The 23,580-nt window shown below is 38.7% G+C and overlaps 3 protein-coding genes and 1 long non-coding RNA gene across 4 annotated transcripts in view; 1 reads left to right on the top strand and 3 right to left on the bottom strand.

The window, feature by feature from the left end:
- LOC125227923 (SH3 domain-binding protein 5 homolog) overlaps positions 1-6,233 on the bottom strand; it is a 38,475-nt gene extending 32,242 nt beyond the window's left edge. Inside the window, 2 exon segments of the mRNA XM_048132328.1 lie at positions 965-1,027; positions 5,928-6,233. Of these exon segments, the coding sequence (XP_047988285.1) occupies positions 965-1,027; positions 5,928-5,996 (132 nt within the window). The 5' untranslated portion in view covers positions 5,997-6,233.
- LOC125227924 lies at positions 1,707-2,059 on the bottom strand. The gene is made up of 2 exons (XR_007177242.1): positions 1,981-2,059; positions 1,707-1,927 (listed from the first exon to the last, which is right to left on the bottom strand). It is a non-coding gene; the product is annotated as an uncharacterized LOC125227924 (long non-coding RNA).
- On the bottom strand, positions 2,076-5,934 carry LOC125227922 (F-BAR domain only protein 2). The gene is given in 2 exon segments (XM_048132327.1): positions 2,076-4,604; positions 4,607-5,934. Coding segments are annotated over 2 exon segments (2,676 nt in total). The 5' UTR covers positions 5,870-5,934; the 3' UTR covers positions 2,076-3,191.
- A 498-nt stretch (positions 6,234-6,731) lies between the features above and the next one.
- On the top strand, positions 6,732-18,700 carry LOC125228241 (sin3 histone deacetylase corepressor complex component SDS3). The gene is made up of 7 exons (XM_048132736.1): positions 6,732-7,114; positions 7,443-7,506; positions 9,175-9,312; positions 14,059-14,236; positions 16,197-16,401; positions 18,155-18,318; positions 18,399-18,700. The coding sequence occupies exons 1-7, from the start codon at positions 6,952-6,954 to the stop codon at positions 18,492-18,494; spliced, it is 1,008 nt and encodes a 335-aa protein (XP_047988693.1). The 5' UTR covers positions 6,732-6,951; the 3' UTR covers positions 18,495-18,700.
- The last annotated feature ends 4,880 nt before the right edge of the window (positions 18,701-23,580 follow it).

The following is a 23,580-nucleotide window of genomic DNA, read 5'->3' as shown; positions in this document are numbered from 1 at the left end:
GAACAAACACATATTATATTAGAGACAGGTCAGTAATTTATTAGATAATACTTATAAAACACATTTATGATCGACTTTTGTTCGGCGTTATTAGTTCATATATTTCTATGTAGATGACTTTTAAGTAATAAAAATGCAATAAATCCACTTTTCCTTGGGGTGAAAACTATATGAATCCATATTACCTAGGTTACGCGGTGAAAATTTTCTTTGTTTCTCCGCAGATAACATCGACCTAATTACCTATATTAATACTTACAATTGATCCTTTCTTGATCGATGAAACTAAAACTCACTTTCAAATTATTCAAGAAAACAAGCAGCCCGGTAAGCCGCCAAAGAAAAGAAAACGACTTTATGCCGCCTATGGCACATACAATCATAATATAATCACCGTATAGACAAACTAAATCAAACCGTAAGGTGTAAGGAACATGTTCGATATTGCCTTGACTAATCGACTAGATTTGATGATACTTTAACGTCATTAACGTCAACTTCACTTGATTTGTGTCATATTTGTGTATTGCCGCACTTGGATGCACAGTACAGATAATCTATAGAAGTATGGGTGCGTTCCTAAATAATATTAATCGGAATAGTTAAAATGATTTGTTCTTTTCAAGAGGAGTAGTAGGTAACAGTTGATAAACTATAAAATAGTACGCAAAACGGCTGATGAGTACGCGGGTACACACGACGATAAAATAGTACGCCGTGCGTACCGATGCGTACCCATATGGCAACGCTGGCCAACGTGTAAACGCAGTTGGCCATTGGCGCCAAGATCCTTTGATGTGTGGACAAAAAACCGACACCAATCGGTTGGCCGGCAAGCGCAAGCGCCAACTGCCAACTTACGGCCAAGTAGCCCTCTACACGCTTGGCCAAGGGGGTTGGTGGAACCGTTGGCCATATGTGTACAGCGGCCATAAGGTTTAATATTGATTTAAAAGTTACTCACATCCAGCTCCAATTCCAGCTTATTGATCTCATCTGTGGCAGCATTCAGCTTTTCCAGCTCCACCTGCGAAGTTTTAAAAAACTTGAGACAGTCACAAGGCACCCACACACGGTACTCCCAATTATGAGGCAACAGCAAGCAACAACTAGCGACGGGAAACATCCGAGACATCACTGAGACAATACCTTTATCATACATCTACTTATAGATAAGATTGTATTTTACATGATGGGAGTATAGGACAGCTCGTGCAAACAAGCTATATTTATATTTTCTTAAATTATGTCCGTCATGTTGGCGGTATGTACAAACTGTCAACATTTTTTTTGTTGGTACAGCCATGAAATGCTGATTGCTGAATGATTCTAGACATTTGCCGGCTAAGTAAAGCAATGGATTTAATCCTTAGATCCAATACGCAAATCGCATGTGATTATCTGTAGCGTATGTAGAGGCCATTATTTATATTTCTCTCAAATTACGTCTGTTATGTTGGCAGTATGTACAAAGTGTCAAATATTATTTCATTACATTTTGGCGCCAGATTTCTTTTTCTTACTACTATAATAAGCTAAGAGTAATTTATATAAATGAATGTACAATTTGGTTTGTATGAGAACTGCCCAGTAACACCTCAAGGAATGTTTCCTGTCACTAACAGCTAAGCAAAACAATACTTATAAATATACTTACTTAGTCTGTCTCTTTCGTTTCGCTTATCCATAAATAAAAGTTCAATGAAAAGGCTAGAATTACATTTAATTTTCAAATTATAATCATTGTAAATAGTTACAGTATATAGAAGTTACACATGCGATAAATTTTACAATATAAAAATACGCATTCAGTTTACAGTTCTTAACTTTTTTCGAGTAGCTACCCAGAGAATAAAAAAACAAATGTAACGCCAATTTTTGAACGCACCAAAATAAAAAGGAGCGAATAAGTTATACAAAATTAAACCTTAACAATTAAATATTTATGTTTAGAATAATTGTTATACAAAACAGTTAAACCTTAACAATTAAATATTTATGTTTAGAATAATTGGAATGGTTCTCTTGTACTAAGGTACAGTTATCTAAATTTATATAAATAGTATAAGATAAGGTAGTCTGTTATTATTTATGAACACTTCCCGTTTTGGTAAAGTAACACTTAGCTAAACATTATTAAATGGATTGGAATAATACAAAACATTAGGCCATGAATTTAAGTAAATGTGATATTCTTATACATTTACAATGGGATTTTTATATAAAACATAAATATATGAGATTACTCTTGAGTAAATAATACCAAATAAACATTTATGTGAGTAACGGTTAAATATATTTAATTATTTATGCACTGGTTGGCAACTAAATGCTGACTTATTATAATCCTTAAAGTATAATGCTTCAAAAAATCTGAGATTCAATCAAATTCAAAGTTGATTAATCAAGGCCATATTGAAAAATTTAGATATTCTATTATTTGCAATATTTCTGTTATTCTATAATTCTCAGAATATGTGAATAATTAAAGAAAATTATAAATTTTATTTATTAATTCTGTGACCTTAATACACATTGTTAGTCAAATTTATCAATAACTATATAATATTTATTGCATTCATTTAGGCCCCTACAAAATTATAATTATAATTCAAAACTACCATCTAACAATAAAATCAATAATGTTGTCCACTGAAACCCCTTAAAATTCAGCACTATTGTTTTGAAAGTATTTTTTAGTTCAAATTAAGATATCATAGTAAATAAAACTAAAACTTTAACTATTTTTAAAAGTATGTTTTTATAATGTATCTATTATTGGTTTTATTCTTGTTGGGGTTTAAAGAGGAATTACTAAAGAAACTTAGATATTATTAACAAAACTTTGTGATGCATACTAGAAATAAACAAAAAGAGGTACACATCTTAAAGCCTGCAGTAAAACTACTATTGTCTCATAATTCAGCAAGTAATGTAAAAATGGCACTTCTCTAATCATACTGAATATAATTTAGTTAACTCAGAATTTTATCAATCATAACATAAATAACCACTATAAAAGTTAATACAACATGTAGTTTAATAATACAAGTAATTTAAAAGGAAATTATATGAAATCATTTCAAGTGGACAGGAAACAATCCTATAAGGTACCGAACATGTACGAGCTTAGTCAAATCTACGCACTCCGCATACAAGTATGTACAAACATTCATAAGGGATTGGACCAATCAGTGAATATCACTATCACAAATGTATTTGCCAGAGACAAAGCGGCGTTTGACCAAAGAAAGTCTGTAGCCGCTGCCTATCAGCTCAAACTCTATGCCGGAAAGTGTAGCGCCTTCACAATTAAACTGAGCAGAGATCGTAGCCTTTGTAGAAGGCCCATGCTCCAGCTCAAATCTCGCTCTTAAAGACCCTACTCCTCTATCCTCAGAATGTTGGGACAGTTCAGTAAATCGCCATAGAGCTTGCTCGTTTTTCGCGTTCCAAGTATTATTCGGCATAGCTATAACATTTGTCACACCTCCATCCATCGGCACGCACACAGATACGTTTAGCAAAGGAGAAGGTGGGCTCATGGCATGGAGATTATACTTGTAATCCACCTTTAGATCTGTATGCTCTTTCTCACATTTCCAGTATGATACTAGTTGATATGGACACGACGCCGCCCCGGCCTTTGGACGTATTTGATATTTCAATATATCAACATTGAAGTATTGAGCTGTGGGGTTCTTTTCAGACTGGCGTTTAAGCAGAGAAGTTAATGCTGGCATGTTAAATTCTACAACTGTTGTGTCACGAGTTGACATCATAGCATTGATGCTAATAAGCTGTTTATTAGGCAGGACATTGTCTAGTCTGTGGATGTTTTTCAGTCTGAAGCAGAGCTTCGCTGGGTTGGGGTTGTTAGCTAACACGCCGACTATGCCAGTTGGGAAGGACAACATCATGTCTCCTGACATTTTCACTTGGCATTTAGACTCTTCTGAACCTCGGAAATATGAGTGTATGATCTCATGGAAGGCTACAGCTAAAGGTATTGTATCAGCCATGCCTATGGTGAGAGGTGACGGTCCTCGGGACCCTGAGGAGCCAGCTGTTCGGAAATCTCCCTCTGATCGCCTTGAAGGTGGCCGCGGGAGTGAGATTGACGACATTGTAGGTGTGGATGTTCGAATATTACTTTGGCTCATCTCTCCAACCTCTGAAAACAGGTCTCCTACATCTGCTGTGGATACTGGAGTAGGGCTCTCTAAGAGTTGTGATTGGTTAGCTTGTAAAGGCGCATATGGGTTTGACACACCATGGGGAGAGGTGGGATTACTGGCTGAGGGACTCTGAAAAAAGTTCAAGTCTAATAAGTCACTGCTGGCTTTGCTTGCGTTAGCGTTTGAACTGCGCCTCGTATTTGTTCCAATTTTGTACAGGGAGATGTTTTCAACAGTTGCTCTAAGCTCGTCTACACTTGCCGACATAGGAGCACTACCATTACTAATAGGTTTGATCTCTACATGTATCTTTTGCTCTCTCTCTTCTTCTGAGTCTGTATCTGATGAAGAATAAACGCTACCTTTCTCATCTTTAGGTCTGATGCAGTAACCTTCATCATCTACCTCAGGAGAGTTCATCAGATCATCTTTTGCTGGAACTTCTTCTTTTTTTCTTCTAAGTCAGACTTTTCACCCATATTGGAATTTTCAGTAATGTCACTGTTTTTCTTTTTTGATTTTTTCAGTTTTGTTTTTGTTCTTCTGCTGCGGAACCATTTGGACTCTCTGAGTGTTGTGCGGCCCATGTCTGCATCTTTATCAGGGGCTACAGGAGTGGCTGGAGTTCCACTGGGGCTAGACGGGGCAGAGCAAGGGGCGGCACCTTCAATGCTCCCGGTCGGTTCATCTTTACTTTGGAAATTTGGTGTGAACAGGTTTAATAGAGATGTGGTCCTTCTAGAGGTCTTACTGGCAAAAGATTGGCTCTCTTTCTTAGCTGCTTTAGGGGGTTGTGCAGGCTTGTGAGACCCATTAGATACTGTAGATATCTGATCAGCTTCTGATATTGAGTTGTTAGCTGAACCTGGTTTAGGTAAAGACATTGGCAGCTCTACTAAGTTTGCCTTCTCTATTGCCATGTATTTATCAGTGATAAACTGTTCTAATAGCTTTTCAACTGTTAACTCAAGACATTGATGTTTGAAATCTCTATGCACCTGACCCATGAGGTCATGGTTATTCTGTATAATGTCAGCATACACATTCACAAACTGTTTCATTTGTTTTAAATGTGCTTCTTCCACATCTTGAAAATGTTTGCATGTTTGTGTCATTTTCTTTTCAAAATCCTGTTTCACTATGTTATATTTTTCAACTAATTGCCTGTAGTCATCATGAAGCTTTTTAAATTTGACCTCAGCCTTCTCTATATCTTTAGCAGAAGCATTATCTTTGCGAAGCTTTTCTAGATCCGCCCCCTTGCTTGTGTACAAGTCCTTTGCTTTCTGTAGAGCTTGTTTAGTGTTTTGTATAAGTAGAACCACTTCTAGAGTACTAGACTCTGAATCTTTCACCGCTTTATGCTTCTTGTTCAGCTCTTCAGCATACCTTGCCACATCTTTGACCAGCTCACTCACTTTCTGAAACATGTGCTGATGCAAATTGGACAGTTTCTCAGCAGAGCATTTTAGCACGCCCCAGAAGGGGGCGAAAGTGCCTTGAGCGCAGTTGCTGTTCGCCTGTTTCGCTAGCTTTGACAGCAATTTCGAATTCGATTCTTCAATATTTGATCTTTCTCTGAGGTAGTCTGAGAACTCTTTGCTAGCCATCAGCCCGTATTTCATGTTTTGATATAAAATATCGTATCCATTGTGCTCGCTGGCGAAATAATCTACGAAGTTGACACTCATGTTTGCTGTTACAGAAGTACACGATTACAGTCGACACATTATATAGTCACTCACTGACCTGTATTCTAGGATCGAGCTCAGTATCACCATTGTCGTCTGCGGGGATCGTAAATGAAGATTCTTCCATTATAGCGCCTGCCACTAGGAAGCCACCTAAATTACATCACCGACACAAAAGCGTAGAGCGTCACCGTTACACTGCCATCCAATTAACGGCACGAGTCAGAATTAAACACGCATCACTATACACCTGGTTTAATTTAGTCGACAAATGAACGGAAACAATACACACAAGTCTTCTAACGTGTTTAATTTAGCTATATAAATAATAAAGTGAGAATTTTTCATTCAAGATGACGTCCAACTTCATGACGTCAAATCATAACAATAGACAAATATAAAGTTTTTAAAAAACATGCCATAGTGACCAGTGTCCGCCCACTTTTCGGTTGAGTCGGTATCAGTCGGTATCAAAACTACTAAGAAGATCGGTACAAGTCGATTCTAAATTTTAATTGAAATTTTTTAAATTTTATAATGTTTCATCAGCAAAAGCATAAAATTGATGTAAAAAATAAAAGGATAACTCCGGGTTTGTGTCTTAACCAAAGGTCTTAACTTCTTCAAATGTTTTCTCTTTTAAGAAATTGAATCGCGGACAATAATCGAATCAGTATTCAAGATGCTTTCGATGAATCGTTCCTAAAAAAAAACAATGTGCAATTGTCTCTGGTATAACCCTACAAAATTAGGTAGACAACTTTTATTGTCAAGGTTATATTGCCGTTTCTTTCTTGTATATAGCGTTTATTCCTTTACTCTAGTGCACTTTACATGTTGTGAGCAAATCTATACGTCAATACAAATTAGTCGACTTATTTCGAAAGATGCTTTTGTCGATGTCGAGTTTGACGTAAAACAACTTCAATTTGCTCCAGTTTCGTTGTTTCGTCGTAGTGGATTTTATTGTAATTTCTTTATATGAGTGACATAAGTGGCACCTGTAATTTGTTGCAAGGATTGTTATCTTACGTTCGCGTGTCCAGAGTTTTCTTCTGAGACGGTGTTCGCAGTCAATCTGTATGCAACTTCTACGCGTCGCCTCGACTATGTCTTACCAAGGATCACCATATTCGGGCCCGGGCGATGAGTACGACTTCGAAGACGACGGGTACGACGACCTGGACGAATACAGGGAGCAGGAGGATGCAATACCACCGCCACCAGTGGACGATAGTGACGAAGGTATAGTTTGTTTACGATCAATGTCATCAGGTGATTTTGGCGTCATTTTACGTCTATTTTATCTGGATCGGTGACTCGGCCGTGACAAGAGTGTGCACGTTGTTTATAAACAGAAGTTACGTAAATGTAATTAGGTTAGGTTCTTTGGGATAGGGTAGGAAATTGGTGTTCCCGCGTATTTTTGCTAGTTGCGTTTTGTGACGTAACGTAGCTGTAAAGATGTCACTTTCACCTTGGTCCAGTGGCACTAATGTGGTCAACAGGCTGGGGCCTTAAGATGCATGTGATTGTGTTATTTTTGTTGTTAATTTTGCTTATTGTATTACAGACACTGAAGAAGCCAGTGAGACAGACATACCCAACAATGATGAACCTTTGGAGCACAAAGAGCAGTAAGTTATTTTTATTAATATTTCATATATTCATATTGGTTCATATTCATATTGGTTTATTGCAGTCATGTACATGCATTACGTCTAGGACTTATGACTATGTTACATGGACCCGGGTAGGGTAAAGCAATTTAGTACATACTTATAACTTATAACTAACACTATCTACTTGCACAAATAAATTTTGCCTTTTTATCACTAGCACTAAAAAAACAAACTAAAAATTGCTAATTGGAATTCTGGTCACATCATATAAGAATACCTAGGAGGCCAAGCTGTGCTTGAAAAACATAAAACTTGAAAAGTGCTTTTTTTCTGAGAAAATACATAGCTAGAAAGATTTTTCGTCCCTGAAATTTGCTACATGTAAAGTTAGTTTCAATCAAATTGTTAGAGTCATTCCCTAGATATCTGAATATATACACAAGAATAGCTTAAAGGTATAAGATACAGGTAAAAAAAAAAACTGGACTGTGAGTTTTTATTAACAACTTGCAATGTTTTATCTACATGTGTGCCTTATCAGTATGTTTAGTATAAATAAATGCTTGAGCAACAAGGATAACCATGTATATGAATGTCATACAAATTAGTTTTACTTGTACATGTGTGTGTGATACTCATGAATTTGTTGAAACTGAACTGAATTCAAAAATGTTACTATCCCAAAACTAATAACAAGAGCTCATTAATTAACATAATAACCTAACCACAAAATAAAAATTTTGAAAAAACCCCTGACCGCATCACAGTGGACCGATTTTCGTGAAACATGGCTAAGAATGCTCCCGACTAACTTTTTAGACAAAAAAAACTAAATCAAAATCGGTTCATCCGTTCGAGAGCTACGATGCCACAGACAGACACACACAGACAGACAGACATACACACAGACAGACACGTCAAACTTATAACACCCCATCGTTTTTGCGTCAGGGGTTAAAAATCATTAAAATTATTTTAGATCAAGCTATTGATAATGTGTGACAAGAAAAAACTACCCCATATTTCATGAAAGTTTTCATGAAGTTTATCAGACAAAAATTATTTAATTTAGTTTTCTCTAGCCTCTACTAGTTTTTAGTTCTTTTTATTTACTAAAATTTTAATCAAAATAATGAATTAAGGTTAACAATGAATGTCTAATTCAAGTTTCTAATGGGTCGGCAACGCGCATGTGACACCCCTTGAGTTGCAGGCGTCCATAGGTTACGGTGACCGCTTTCCATCAGGCGGGTCGTATACCACTTTGCCACTGACGTGGTATAAAAAAAATCAACTCCATAGTTCGCATTTGTATTATTGTTTTTTATGGCCCATTTGACTCGAACCCCTTCCTTGGACTTTCTATATCTACATGATGATATGTATGCTAGTTCTAAGGGACCATCCACACTCATGAGATGCATGTCGTGCGGCGCGCAACGGACGTCTCCGCCAAGCCGCCCGAATGTAATTCAAAAAACGTCTCCTCAGTATATTTTGTATAGGAAGGACGTAAGACGCGCCTCCAGGCGTCGTGGCGCGACATTCGGGCGGCGTGGCGGAGACGTCCGTTGCGCGCCGCAAGACATGCGTCTCATGAGTGTGGATGGCCCCTGAGGCATTTACGGGTCATTAGTTGCCTCAAATAAAGATTTTCATCACATTTCATATGTATTGTTCTAGAATGTACCAAGACAAGTTAGCAAGCCTGAAGAAGCAGCTACAACAGCTTGAAGATGGAGTTCACCCGGAGTACACTCGCCGGGTCAAGAGGCTCGAACACCAGCTGCATGAGAGGCTTCGGCTTAACAAGATATACAAGTACCTAAGATATACTATTTCTTTGTTATACAACCAGGGCACAGTAGGAAGGAAGGAGATTTGTATATACACCCTGTTTTTATTAAATTCCGTTAACTTTAAGGGAAGATTCATTACATATATTGATTTAGACTAACACGATTTGCACTCGTAATTTTAGAACAAAACGGGACTTAATCGCGTAAACACTTACATTTATATTTGGCCCGACGTTTCGAACATCACATTATGTTCGTGGTCACGGGTAGACTGACGAGGAATTGCATCAACATCTTCTAGCCGCGCGAGTTTCTCGAACTACCCGCACTTGTTCTTGATTATTCACTTTTACGCTAGGGTTGTCACTTTGCCTACAGTCTTTGCCAGTCTACCCGTGACCACGAACATAATGTGATGTTCGAAACGTCGGGCCAAATATAAATGTAAGTGTTTACGCGATTAAGTCCCGTTCTGTTCTAAAATTATAAGATTCATTACTTCAAATACAATTAATTTCTCTAAGAAACTAGCGTGTTAAGACTCTTGCGGTTATCGAGTAATAACTTAAAAAAAAAAAAAAAAAAATAATAATAATAATTGCTGAACGCGTGTGTCATAGCCTTTACCAATTCCTAATGTTATTTGTTTGACATGTGCCGTCAATCACTTGACACTAACTTGAATGTTATTCTTAAGAGCGTTATAACATTTCGGCGTCGGGCGAAATTAGGTATTTTACCCGCCGCGCGAGCCCAATATGCCGACCCTTTCTAGCACGTCTTATCACTCGCTCGCACTACAATAATGGGCAAAACAATCTTGATACTTCCTATGGAATTTTGATAACAACCACAATCTACTATCTCGATATAAACTTTTGATTTCTAATAAGCATTATTTTGTACGAAAATACTAGAATATAGCGCAAAATAATATTAATTATGTTAAAATTTATTTAAAAATTTAAAGTAATAATTATAAACTATGATTATATTTAAGTAGATCCCATCCCAAATATTTGCTTTTGTTATATGATAAGTATTAGAGTATAGTACATTACGATACAAGTGCGTAAACAAAAACCGGCCAAGAGCGTGTCGGGCCACGCTCAGTGTAGGGTTCCGTTCTACTCTGTTATTCTACTCTGAATATATATAGGGTTCCGTAGTTTTCCGTATTTTTCTCAAAAACTACTGAACCTATCGAGTTCAAAACAATTTTCCTAGAAAGTATTTATAAAGTTCTACTTTTGTGATTTTTTTCATATTTTTTAAACATATGGTTCAAAAGTTAGAGGGGGGGGGGACGCACTTTTTTTTCCTTTAGGAGCGATTATTTCCGAAACTGTTAATATTATCAAAAAACGATATTAGTAAACCCTTATTCATTTCTTAATACCTATCCAACGATATATCACACGTTGGGGTTGGAATGAAAAAAAATATCAGCCCCCACTTTACATGTAGGGGGGGTGCCCTAACGAAACATTTTTTTCCACTTTTTATTTTTGCACTTTGTTGGCGTGATTAATATACATATTGGTACCAAATTTCAGCTTTCTAGTGCTAACGGTTACTGAGATTATCCGCGGACGGACGGACGGACGGACGGACGGACAGACAGACATGGCGAAACTATAAGGGTTCCTAGTCCTAGTTGACTACGGAACCCTAAAAAGGAAGTTCGAAACGAGTGGCGATAAATTAAAACACGACCGAAGGGAGTGTTTTAAATCGACACGAGTTACGAATTTCCTTTTTGCACGCGTATCGTACGACGTTTTTCAGTACAGATGACCCTCCGAAGTTTCGACCTGGCATATAATGAACCACTCCTCGCACTAGTGCGTAAAAAAAACACCATCTGTACTGAAATAGTACATTACGATACAAGTGCGTAAAAAAGGAAGTTCGAAACGAGTGGCGATAAATTAAAACACGACCGAAGGGAGTGTTTTAAATCGACACGAGTTACGAATTTCCTTTTGCACGTGCATCGTACGACGTTTTTCAGTACAGATGAGCCTCCGAAGTTTCGACCTGTTATATAATGAACCACTTCTCGTACTAGTGCGTAAAAAAAACACCATCTGTACTGAAAAAGTATATATTAATATGATGATAAAATATGTCAAATACAATTCTAATTACTTCAAGGTGGTACTCAGGGTCTGATGATGGAGCCAGATGGTGGTCACCAGGTACTAATGAACCATGTGACTAAACGACTTCGTGTTTATGCTCGTTGGGTTCGTCTCAACAAGACCTTTGATAAAAGGTGGTACTTAGGGTCTGATGATGGAGCCAGATGGTGGTCACCAATACCAATGAACCATATGACTAACCACTTCGTGTTTTTTTATGTTATTCACATATGCGAGTTGATTTTTTGGTGACCACCATCTGGCTCCATTATCAGACCCTGAGTACCACCTCTTGTCAAAGATCTTATTGAGACGATCCCATTGACCCTATACATGAAGTGGTTTAGTCATATGGTTCATTGGTACTGGTGACCACCATCTGGCTCCATCATCAGACCCTGAGTACCACCTCCTGTCAAAGGTATTGTTGAGACGAACCCAATGACCCCAAACACGAAGTGGTATAGTCATATGGTTCATTGGTACTGGTGACCAACATCTGGCTCCATCATCAGACCCTGAGTACCACCTCTTGTCAAAGGTCTTGTTGAGACGAACCCAACGAGCCTAAACACGAGGTGGTTTACTTACATGGTTCACTGGTACTGGTGACCACCATCTGTCTCCATCATCAGACCCTGAGTACCACCTCTTGTCAAAGGTCTTGTTGAGACGAGTCCAACGAGCCTATACACGAAGTGGCTCAGTTCCATGGTTCATTGGTACTGGTGACCACCATCTGTCTCCATCATCAGACCCTGAGTACCACCTCTTGTCAAAGATCTTATTGAGACGATTCCAATGAGCCTAAACACGAATTGGTTTAGTTCCATGGTTCATCGGTACTGGTGACCACCATCTGGCTCCATTATCAGACCCTGAGTACCACCTCTTGTCAAAGATCTTATTGAGACGATCCCATTGAGCCTATACACGAAGTGGTTTAGTCATATGGTTCATTGGTACTGGTAACCACCATCTGGCTCCATCATCAGACCCTGAGTACCACCTCCTGTCAAAGGTATTGTTGAGACGAACCCAATGACCCCAAACACGAAGTGGTATAGTCATATGGTTCATTGGTACTGGTGACCACCATCTGGCTCCATCATCAGACCCTGAGTACCACCTCTTGTCAAAGGTCTTGTTGAGACGAACCCAACGAGCCTAAACACGAGGTGGTTTACTTACATGGTTCACTGGTACTGGTGACCACCTTCTGGCTCCATCATCAGATCCCGAGTATCATCTTGATGTGTCTTATCATCTTGACCGTATTGTAATTTTCACATATTTATCATCATAACGTTGTAATATACTTTAACATTCAAACATAACAAAATATTACAAAAGCAAATATTTACGGATCTAGGATCAAATTCGTTGGTCGCTGTTTACACACACACAATGCGAGGATAGCCCGTGTATAAACAAGGTGTCCGACCCACACAACGATAAATATTCTCGACGTTCGCGATGAAAACTCGGAGAGCGAAGCGACATACGTCTGACCCCCACGAGCTCCGACGCGGCACTGAAATCGCAGGCGTCCGTCGCCGGTAAAATAGCGACAGGAAGGCTAGTTTTCAAAAAATTGGCAAAAAATCATTATAAAATATTATAACGACAACTGGATAACAGAAATTTAAGCAGATTGTGCAGATTATTTATATACTAAAATAACTTCGATAACATGTAGATTTTCGGAGAAATGATCACTTGTTTCGATGTATTTTGAAGACAAAATTGAGTTCGTTTTACTCTCAATTTCTCAATTTCAAAGGATTAAATGATAAATATTGTTTAATGGGCCTAAAGTACAAGATATTAGGAACTTAAATTTACCGCATTTATGAGAGTGAGCTTATCAAATTGTACATAATAAGAGCTCCGAAATCAGTGCTTCACGCGGTTTTTCCTAAACGAGCATCAGAAAAAAAATCATTACCAATTGAATAAGCTTTTTCTTTCATATGTTTTTTGTTTAACCTACGGTTAATAACATGTTCTAACTGAAACAAGTACTTTTACTGTCTTTTAGTATGGGTAAAGTGTACAATTTTATCGTTGAATATTGCGAATTTTACAATATATCGCCATTTTTTGTCATAGCGCTCTTAAATGATGAGCTCAGATATTTGTTTCTGAGTCATGGATGTTTTCTATATATATATAAGTATTTGTATATTACGAGTATATATATTGTTGTCTGAGTTACCCGCAACACAAGCCTTCTTGAGCTTACCATGGGACGCAGTCAGTCTCTGTAATAATGTCCTATACATACATACATACAATCACGCCTGTATCCCATAAAGGGGTAGCCAGAACACATGAAACTACTAAAGCTTCAGTGCCACTCTTGGCAAATAAGGGGTTGAAAGAAAACGAAACTGTGACATTCTTGAGTGACTGTGAATGTCCTATAATATTTATTTATTACATACATACAAACATACAATCACGCCTGTATCCCATAAAGGGGTAGGCAGAGCACATGAAACTACTAAAGCTTCAGGGCCACTCTTGGCAAATAAGGGGTTAAAAGAAAACGAAACGATATTTATTTATTATTTATTTATTGGCTCAATAATGTTCAATAATATTTATTATTTATCTTTCAGAGATCATGTATACGACGTAGTAGAAAGAGAGTACATAGCTGAGAAGAAGGCATCGGCCAAAGAGTTTGAAGAGAAGAAGATAGAGTTACGAGAAAACTTGCTCAATGATTTTGAAGACAAGCGGAAGATGATAGAGAATGAAAGACACAGTATGGAGCTGAATGGGGACTCTACAGAGGTATGTTTTGTAAGTTTATTTCATGATAATGTAGACAACCAGTCTGGCTCAGTCAGGCCTTCAAATCAAGAGTGAACAGGCTTGCTCAATGACCACGTCTTTGCCTTTGACAAGCGGAAGATGATAGAGAATGAAAAAAGTCAGTGACAGCTGCGGTCCTGGATGAATCCCGGTAAGGGCAATTTGAATGGGAGTCGTGGACTCTATAAGTATGTATTTATCTATTTAAGTAGTATATCGTCGCTTAGCACCCATAGTACAAGTTTGCTTAGTTTTGAGTTGAAATTTATTTTTATTATTATTATTTATTTATTCCACGGTCGTGGCAAGCTGCCCCTTAGAGATGGCATCTGCTAACTAGCTGGCGATAACTGGACGCGGATGGCAATGGACCGACAAGCGTGGAGGAATGGAGAGGAGGCCTATATCCGAAGACGGGCGCTTTAAGGGCTAGATAGATAGATAGAATGTATTTATTATCTAAGTTACACAGAATTGGAAAGCAAATTGTCTTATGAAGGAGATTATATCCGTTTTATTGCCATTTCACATGTGTTTTTCAGTCATTATGTCATTAAACATATCTAAATGTGAAATCGAAATAGAAAATAAATAATTGAAACTCAAATTCAACATAGCAAAGTGGGACGTTTTCCAGTGCACATTCACATATTATTATACACATTAAACGGGGTTGATAGGTACTAAAAGCAACACCCTTAACTAACCATTAGTAGACAATTAAAAATGTACAGCTAGCAGTAGGGCTCGGATACCGGTTAAATTTTCTAACCGTTATCATGTACTTGCGGCAAAACCTTTAAATTTCGTTTTCGCTCGAATAACCGCTATTTTTAAACCGGTTTTTAGGGGAACGCTTTCATAAAGGTTTCGTTCGATTAACCGGTTTAGAACAAAATAAACCGGTTTATTCCACAGCCTGATAGGTAATTACTGTTCTAACCAAACAAAAAAAGTCGCTGCGTGAACGTAGGTATTTACGCGGCGACGGAACGTTTCGCCGCTCGTCGAATTATTTCGGTTAAAATAAAGTTCTCGTAACGTTCGCGTTCTTTATAAAGTTCGGAGTAAAATCGAAATAAACCGGTTTTAACCGGTAAAAATGCGAGTGATAGGGTCGAATAAACCGGTTCCGACCCTTGGCTAACAGTGTTGCCGATGGTACCTACTCTGGTAAATGTGCCTAATACGCTGCTGGCGTTGCCCCTCTATATGGCTAGAGAAATTTGCTGCACTACATAATTACTATTTTAGTGGTTGAAATAGAAAATCATTGTCATTTTTCTTTCTCCTTGCACCATTTTTACATACATGTCTCTGTTTGGCCCGATGGTTGACTGGTAGAGAATGCCATTAGGCATTAAGTTCGCCATTTGTACATTTTTGTTTTATTTGTGCAATAAAGTTTAAATAAATATTTGAAATTTTAACACATAATATTGCCAAAACCGAGGTTCAAAAGTTATAAGCTTGTGTCAAGAGATGGCAGTCTATGCACTGTGATTACACATTTTACTTTGACAGTAACATTCTACAATACTCTATTCTCTTTGAAATTCACAATGAAAATTAAAATGGAAAATTGAATTTGAATTCAGATTGAGGATGCGCGAACTGTGTTCAAGGATTTGAAGAAAAGGCTCCTTGACACCACCAGGGATTCTAGGGTTGGTTCATTCCTGGGGCAGAAGATTGGCATTGCCATCCAGCGGGGAAATGTGGCCAGCATTATGGGTACTCTTCCGCAGGGGATTTGGGAGATTGATTTGATAGTTGAGTTTTTAAGGGAAATTTTAGATGTTAAGACTGATATGTGTATGTGTGTTTATGTTTAATCTAATGCGTAATTAATATTTTTGTGTAGATTTACTGAAATAAATGATTGAGACATATTAAAAAAAAATAATTTAAACTGAAAATTGTGCTTTAATTATCCCAGGTGAAACCAGTAATGAAACGCATCCTGCGGCGGCGCGCGAACGAGCCCGCGCCGGCGCCCGAGAAGCGTCGCAAGCCCACCACCACGCTCACCTTCCAATTAGAGTCGCGCGACATCGACGCGGACCTGCGCGCCATCGCGCGGCACTCGCCGCCGCCCGCGCCGCCCCGACACACGCAGCCCAGGAAACATCTCAACTCCAACTGTGAGTGTTTCTAGTAGATATGCAGCCAGTAATGAAGCGACGCAAGCCAACGACGCTCACGGTCCAACTGGAGTCGCGCGACTATCGCGCGGCACTCGCCGCCGCCCGCGCCGCCCAGACACACGCAGCCTAGGAAACATCTCAACTCCAACTGTGAGTACTAGTAGAGATGAAACCTGTAGGGAAACGACGGAGCAGCGTCGCAAGCCGGCAACGACTCTGACAGTCCAACTGTCGCGCGACATTCGCGCCGTCTACACACGCAGCCTAGGAAACATCTCAACTCCAACTGTGAGTACTAGTAGAGGTGAAACCTGTAGGGAAACGACGGAGCAGCGTCGCAAGCCGGCAACGACTCTGACAGTCCAACTGTCGCGCGACATTCGCGCCGTCTACACACGCAGCCTAGGAAACATCTCAACTCCAACTGTGAGTACTAGTAGAGGTGAAACCTGTAGGGAAACGACGGAGCAGCGTCGCAAGCCGGCAACGACTCTGACAGTCCAACTGTCGCGCGACATTCGCGCCGTCTACACACGCAGCCTAGGAAACATCTCAACTCCAACTGTGAGTACTAGTAGAGATGAAACCTGTAGGAAAACGACGGAGCAGCGTCGCAAGCCGGCAACGACGCTGACAGTCCAACTGTCGCGCGACATTCGCGCCGTCCACACACGCCGCCCAGGAAACATCTCAACTCCAACTGTGAGTGTTACTAGTAGATATGAAGCGAGTAATGAGGCGTCGCTAGTCAGCATCAACAAACGTTCCAGCTGCAGTCGCGCGACATCGCGCGGCACTCACCGCCCAGACACTCGCAGCGCTGGAAAACATCTCAACTCCAACTGTGAGTGTTAATAGTACTTCTGACCATAGCTGGGCATTAACTCGTTAATCCGTTAATCGTTAATTAACGAAGTTAACATTTCGATTAACGGATTAACTTTTAAGTTAACTTTAAAAAATGTTAACGGATTCGTTAACTTCCGTTAAATTTCATAGAGTCCGTTAATCGTTAATCCAGCACCCCAAGCAGCTCGCTGCGCCGCGAAAACCACGTTCTTACTGCTACTGTAAAAGCCCGTAGTACGACAAAACCTAGGTTTTATCGGTAAAAGCAGATCCGTCGGAGTTATATATATTAATTTGTATATTTAACTATATTTAATAAGAAAACTGTATAAAAGAGACTGAAACGACTCCACTGTCAAACTAATTGTAGTTTTGTGGAGCATTGTATTTAAGTTATGTTTTGTAATTCTGAGTATAATAAATAAATAAATAATAAATAATAAAGACCAATTGGCGACTTTGGATCACTTATTCGAGATCTTTTAAACCTTATTAGGCGTGCTAGATCGATCACTAACCTGGGAATAGAGTGCAATCATCAGGCATGACAGACAAATCGCGCAACCGACGCATCGAGTCCGGCGCGAGCCTTAGATTTCATTCATCGAGCCCACAGCGTTCATCGAGCCATCTCAAATCTCAATCTGAAGAACCGACCGCATGAATGACCCAATAATTACCAATCCGAAGTAAAATCTAGGATTTAGCCAACCAACGGCGGTAAAAGCCCGAAGAGACCGTAATTATTACATTTCGGTTTTTTACCGATTGGCGTCACACTTCTGACCTAGCCTTTTTGCAATATTTCCCCGATTTGGTTGAGAAAAGTTCGCCTAGTCACTTCCAACTGACCCTTCCACTCCTTTTTCTTTATTAGTAATGAATGAAACTTTGTTTTCAGGCGAGTCCCCAGTGCGAGAGAGCAGCGAGTCGCACGAGACGCGCGTGGAGGACGGCAAGCTCCTGTTCGAGCGGCGGTGGTTCCACCGCGGGCAGAGCGTGTACGTGGAGGGGCGGGACATGCCGCGCGCCTCCGGACACATACACGCCATCACCGACGAGGCGGTGAGTCCGTCTTACCAATGACATATATACCTCCGTATAGACACTCCTCGGACACTATTAACATATGGTTTCTTTTTCAGATATGGGTGAAGAAGACGACAAATCTTGAGCGTATCAGGATATACGTGTCTCAGCTAGCGAGAGGGAGAGTGACAATAAAAAGGCGCGCGTCATAAGTGCGACAGTGTGGGACGCTAGTGCGCTAGTGTGGTTCGGTCCTAAGGTCCTAACTCGTCGGTCCGTTGACAAGTATGTAATTCCTCCCCAGGTGACACATCGGAGACGCGCGTTGTAATATAATACAGCTTATAGGAGACGTCACACTGTACGCCACAGAAGAGATTTTTACGTGCAATATACATTAATTTACGTTACATAATCTTACATTACGTTACGTACAGTCAACCAATTGGAACCCTAGGCCACTGTAGAACTGTGTCATAGTGACGTTATAAATCAGATTGTAAGAAATCTCTTACTGCTTGTCATTTCGACATGGTTGTAGAGTGGCCTAGGGTTCCAACTGGTTGATTGTACGTCATCTAATGAGGAGGCACACTGACATTTTATCCCGCTAGGCGGCGCCTGTGCAAGTGCGTAGGTGTCATTCGCAATCTGTCACTAGGTGTAACATATTACCGGTAGATGTTATGTTATTTATTTTTAGAGGAGAAAAAAATCTTCTCGCTCTCACATTGATATGGTCCGGTCATGTGTTAGGGCTATTAAACAAAAACCTACAGATAAAGTAAAAAGCACTGTTACCCCCTTATTCATAAACGTTCACTAAAGTTATCAAGCCGATAAAGTTCGTTTGTCTCTTTCTATCACATCAATACGTCGGAAAGGGACAAACGAACTTTATCGGCTTGTAATTTAAAAAAAAAAGTAAAAAAATCAGACTTTTTTTGGTATTTGCCGTTTTATTAAAAAACTATGCATTTTTGGTCAAAAGTTGCTTTGTAATGTTGAAAGCGCATTAAATTCCAAACAGTTTGACATCTTTTGTATCAATGTCCGTCAAATATTTTTTGAGATATGAAGCGTCAAAAAAAGAACATTTTTCCCCTTTCTATGAAAATATTCATTTTGCTAATATTTTGAGACAGATATCAGCAAAACAACTCAGGCTTAAAAACTTTCATAAATTGTAAAATAAAAATGTAGAAAATTTCACTAGCTTTCATTTAAGACCACAAGTGTGCCAGTTATTTAAAAAAATAGAATTATATCGTAAGTCTAGTATAACTGGATCAGAAATAATCGGTGGATGGTAATGGCCAAATGGGATAGTTTACATATATTTACAGGAGGTGTAGCGGAGAATGAATTATGATTATTTGGGGGCTGTTCAAGTATTACTCAGACACATATTTGCGTATATCAAATCAACATTTATTTAGTTAGTTAAGTTTACGGTCAAAAAGACCTCAGGATCGACGCTTGGCGGAAAAAAATATTTACGAGTAGAAAACCCTCATTAATTGAATCAGATTGTTCCGAAATTGTTCTTGTACGGACTGGTTTTTAAAGCATATCACTGAGGGTCAATAACATCGATGCAATCTCACGAGCGTTGTCGTTTGTCGTGGACGTGCCCGAATCATAGTATTCTCCGTTTAACGAAATATCAGTACATAGACTACATAGTATGTGTTGTATTGCACGCGCAGGTCTCTCACCGCCGCGCAGGTGTAGTCGGACCATAACTCGACAGTATACACTGAGGAACAGCTGTCTTTTTGCGCTGTCACTAGTTTTGCATTGTCACTACATTTGGCGAATTTTCTAGCCAACAGGTTTGCCCTTACTGCGGTGGCTCGCCTCTGCCTTTCTATGTCCTCCTGGTCTTTTAAACTGGACAAGATGTGACCAAGATATCTGACTTCGTGTACTCTCCGCAATTGAACTCCATCAAGCAAAAGAGGTGGTACATGTGTGGGCATATGTGCTGCCTCCATGAGCATAAATTCAGACTTGTCCGGATTGTATCTCATGTTATGCTGTCTGGCGTATCTCTCGCATTCTGCAAGTATCTTACGCATAGCTCCCACAAATGGTGCTAGTAGGACCATATATTATCGTCTGCATATGCGATGTGATTTATCATTTGCCCATTGATGGAGCAGCCAACCTCGGTACTGGTCAAAGCCTGCGACAGCCCATCCATGTACACGCTGAAGAGAGCCGGAGACATACTGCCTCCTTGTCTCACGCCACAGTTTAGCCCGCTGGCTGTGGACAGAGTTGACTTCCATCTTACTACGTTCTTCTGCTGGAAATACCACTTCTCCAGTATCTTAATGATTGGCGTGGGCGCTTTCCGTTCCCGTAGTTTATTCCACAGCAATTGGTGGTCAAATACAACTCAAGTGGACTTTCTATCACTACAGGAGTTGAGCCATCAAGATGCAGATCCAGGACCCTCAAAAAGGAAAAAGTAAAATGTAACTAATTCTGTTTTATTTTTCTAATTTAGGCCACTAGGTGAGTGTTTTATTGTTGTATTATCGTGTCGACTTTTTGTTTATGTTATACTAACAGGTAGTTTTTAAAATATCCAATAATGTATAAGTACTAACCATCATGGGCCTTTTGTTGTCTGATATAATAAATAAATTAAATTAAATTAATTTACTAAACTTCAAAATTTTACTGCATTTTATTTCTTCATTAGTAATAGTCAAATCGATGCAAAGTTAGCTTAGACAATTTTATCAGATAAACGGATATCAAAGAAAGTAAAATCGAATAGATAACACTTTCAACCTAAAACTTTTAGCGTAAACTAATACCTTAACCAATCTACCAGACTCTTGGCTTCTCTATTTATAGATTTTTTTTTGTTTACCAAAGTAACTATTCTTCTTACTTTCATGTAAGATTTGACCGTGTAAAACTTTAGTGAAATTTTATGAATAAGGGGAAGGGGGTTATTCTTTATATGTGCAAAAGTAAAGTGGCGCCATCTATCAGTGTGCCTCCTCATTAAGATTTTGGCGGGTAATATATTTTTGTTATTTGACTCGAATGTCTTGTTTGGCTTGGTGGCAATGTGTTAAAAACTTGCAACTCAAAATCTTGCAGTTCCAAAATCGGGAGGAATTATATTGTAAAACTTGTTGATAGAGATAAAAGGGTAGATAGAGGCTACTTGCATCTCGCTCGCACGCCCGAGTATGAGCGAGAGGTGATGACAGTCGATTTTAGACCACTTGCCACGTTAAGTTTATTGATGATCTGGTAGCTTAAGGGCAGATAGTCGTTAATAGTAGAAGAGGTGTAAGGTAAAAGGGTAAGACTTTAAAGACAATACACCTCTTCTACAATCAAATGACGATTTGTTAAGTTGTGAGTCATTTTATGTTGGAAAATGTATGAAGTGAAGTGTAACTCACCTTTCGGATCGTTTCATAAAACAACACTCGTGTTTTAATGTCTGTCATTTCATTATCGTATGCGGGTAAACGATATTGGAATGCTCGAAGGGTGAAATTGGGTGTCAGTTGACATTAGCAGTCAATAGCCCGGTCCACACAGAACGAGGCACCGCTGCGAGGCAAGCAAGCTGCCTCCGCCGAGGCACGTCTCGCTCTGTGTGGACCCGGTTAAAGGGTGCAAGTTGTTGTTTTGATCTCAAATAAATATAATGAAATTTGTACTGTTTACAACTTCTACAATTTGTTAATGCATTCACTGCCAGGGTATCTGGAGAAACAACCTTATGGGGGTGAACGCCTGTACAGGGTGAAATTGATATCGTGATCCGAAACATGCTTATCGGTCTCTATCAACAATAGGCTAAATAAAATATTTTATGCAGTGCACGAAATAAAGCACCACAGAAGAAAAATATGGACAGTAGTTATGTTTAAACATAATTTTATATTTATTTTTAATAAGTCAAAGAGAAAAATATAAAGTAAATGAATTGACCGTGACGTCACTCCTCAGTATTTCATAGTAACTCCATATTAGCAAATCGTTTTGACAGTTCTTAAAAAGAAGCTGATTTGACTAGTAGGAAAGTAGCCTATTGACGATTAAATATCCCGGCTGTCAGACAATTTTTCTTTTTTTTTTTTTACCATTTTTGTGGTTATTTTTTGATATGGTTTTCGGATGTTATTACAACTTTTGAAGATTTTATTTTATTTTTATTTTATCTTTATTGGGAAACAAACAGCTTACAATTTTACATAATATAGGTTACATGACTAACACATGAGCCAAAACAGTTTCCACTAATGGAATAAAGCAGAATTGCTCAAAGGGTACTTAATTTTAATCATTACTATTACTAAGTATATTAACAATTAGTGTGGGGAAAAGAATGAAGAAACAAAAACATGAGCATCGAAGTAAAGCAAAGCAACAACATAGATTTGACGTACTCGTATTATATCTACAGATCAAACACTTAAAAATTGATAATTTAATTAGATACTAGTATTGGATTTTACCATAGAAACAAATTTACCAAGTTTTGTACTAAATAAATCAAAAGTTGAGTATTTGTTGTTATAAGTTGAACATGCTCTAACAAGATAGGAGTTCTTTACATACCTAGTACGACAGAATGGTATTGCGAATAGAGCATTGGTTCTAGTTCGGGTGCTGGTGCACCTGTACGAAATGTTATTGATAAGATATTGCGACTCAGTCAAATTATTTAATAATTTAAATAAAAATATCACATCTTTGTGTTCTCTACGCAGCTTGAGACTTACTATACTATCACTAACAAATGATTCGAACTTGTAGTGCATCCATTTAATGAATTTATTTTGAATTCTCTCAATATGATCAATATGTACCGAATATTGAGGATTCCAAATAACGGAAGCGAACTCCAAATGTGATCTAACGAAAGCGTTATACAATAAAATAAGTGTATCTGGATCCCTGAAGTCTTTGCTCTGACGAAAAATAAAACCCAACATTTTGTATGCTTTCGACGTGATTTTATCAATGTGAGACGTGAGCTGGATCTCATTATCAATCTGAACACCTAGATCTCTAACTTCACTTACTTTATTCAGATTTGTGTTTTTGAGCTGGTAATCATAAGTGAGAGGGGAACGTTTACGAGAGAATGAGATCGTGCAGCACTTCTCGATATTAAGGTCAAGACAATTTGTAGTGCAGTAATGATCCAACCTATTTAAGTCATCTTGGAGATACACACAATCGTCTAGAGACTTCACTAAAGTAAAAATTTTCATGTCGTCGGCGAAAAGTAATACCTTGGAGTGGTGAAAG

The sequence above is a fragment of the Leguminivora glycinivorella genome, chromosome 7, assembly GCF_023078275.1.
Source record: "Leguminivora glycinivorella isolate SPB_JAAS2020 chromosome 7, LegGlyc_1.1, whole genome shotgun sequence".
Lineage (NCBI taxonomy): Eukaryota > Metazoa > Arthropoda > Insecta > Lepidoptera > Tortricidae > Leguminivora > Leguminivora glycinivorella.
This window is presented reverse-complemented; position numbering and strand designations above follow the sequence as displayed.

What these genes read in the sequence shown, in the direction of transcription:
- LOC125228241 (XM_048132736.1), top strand. Translation starts at nt 6,952, where the DNA reads ATGCAACTTCTACGCGTCGCCTCGACTATGTCTTACCAAGGATCACCA. An exon ending in CGGCTTAACAAGATATACAA is followed by an intron (nt 9,313 to 14,058) that starts GTACCTAAGATA and finishes TTTATCTTTCAG; the next exon opens with AGATCATGTATACGACGTAG. An exon ending in TGAATGGGGACTCTACAGAG is followed by an intron (nt 14,237 to 16,196) that starts GTATGTTTTGTA and finishes TAATTATCCCAG; the next exon opens with GTGAAACCAGTAATGAAACG.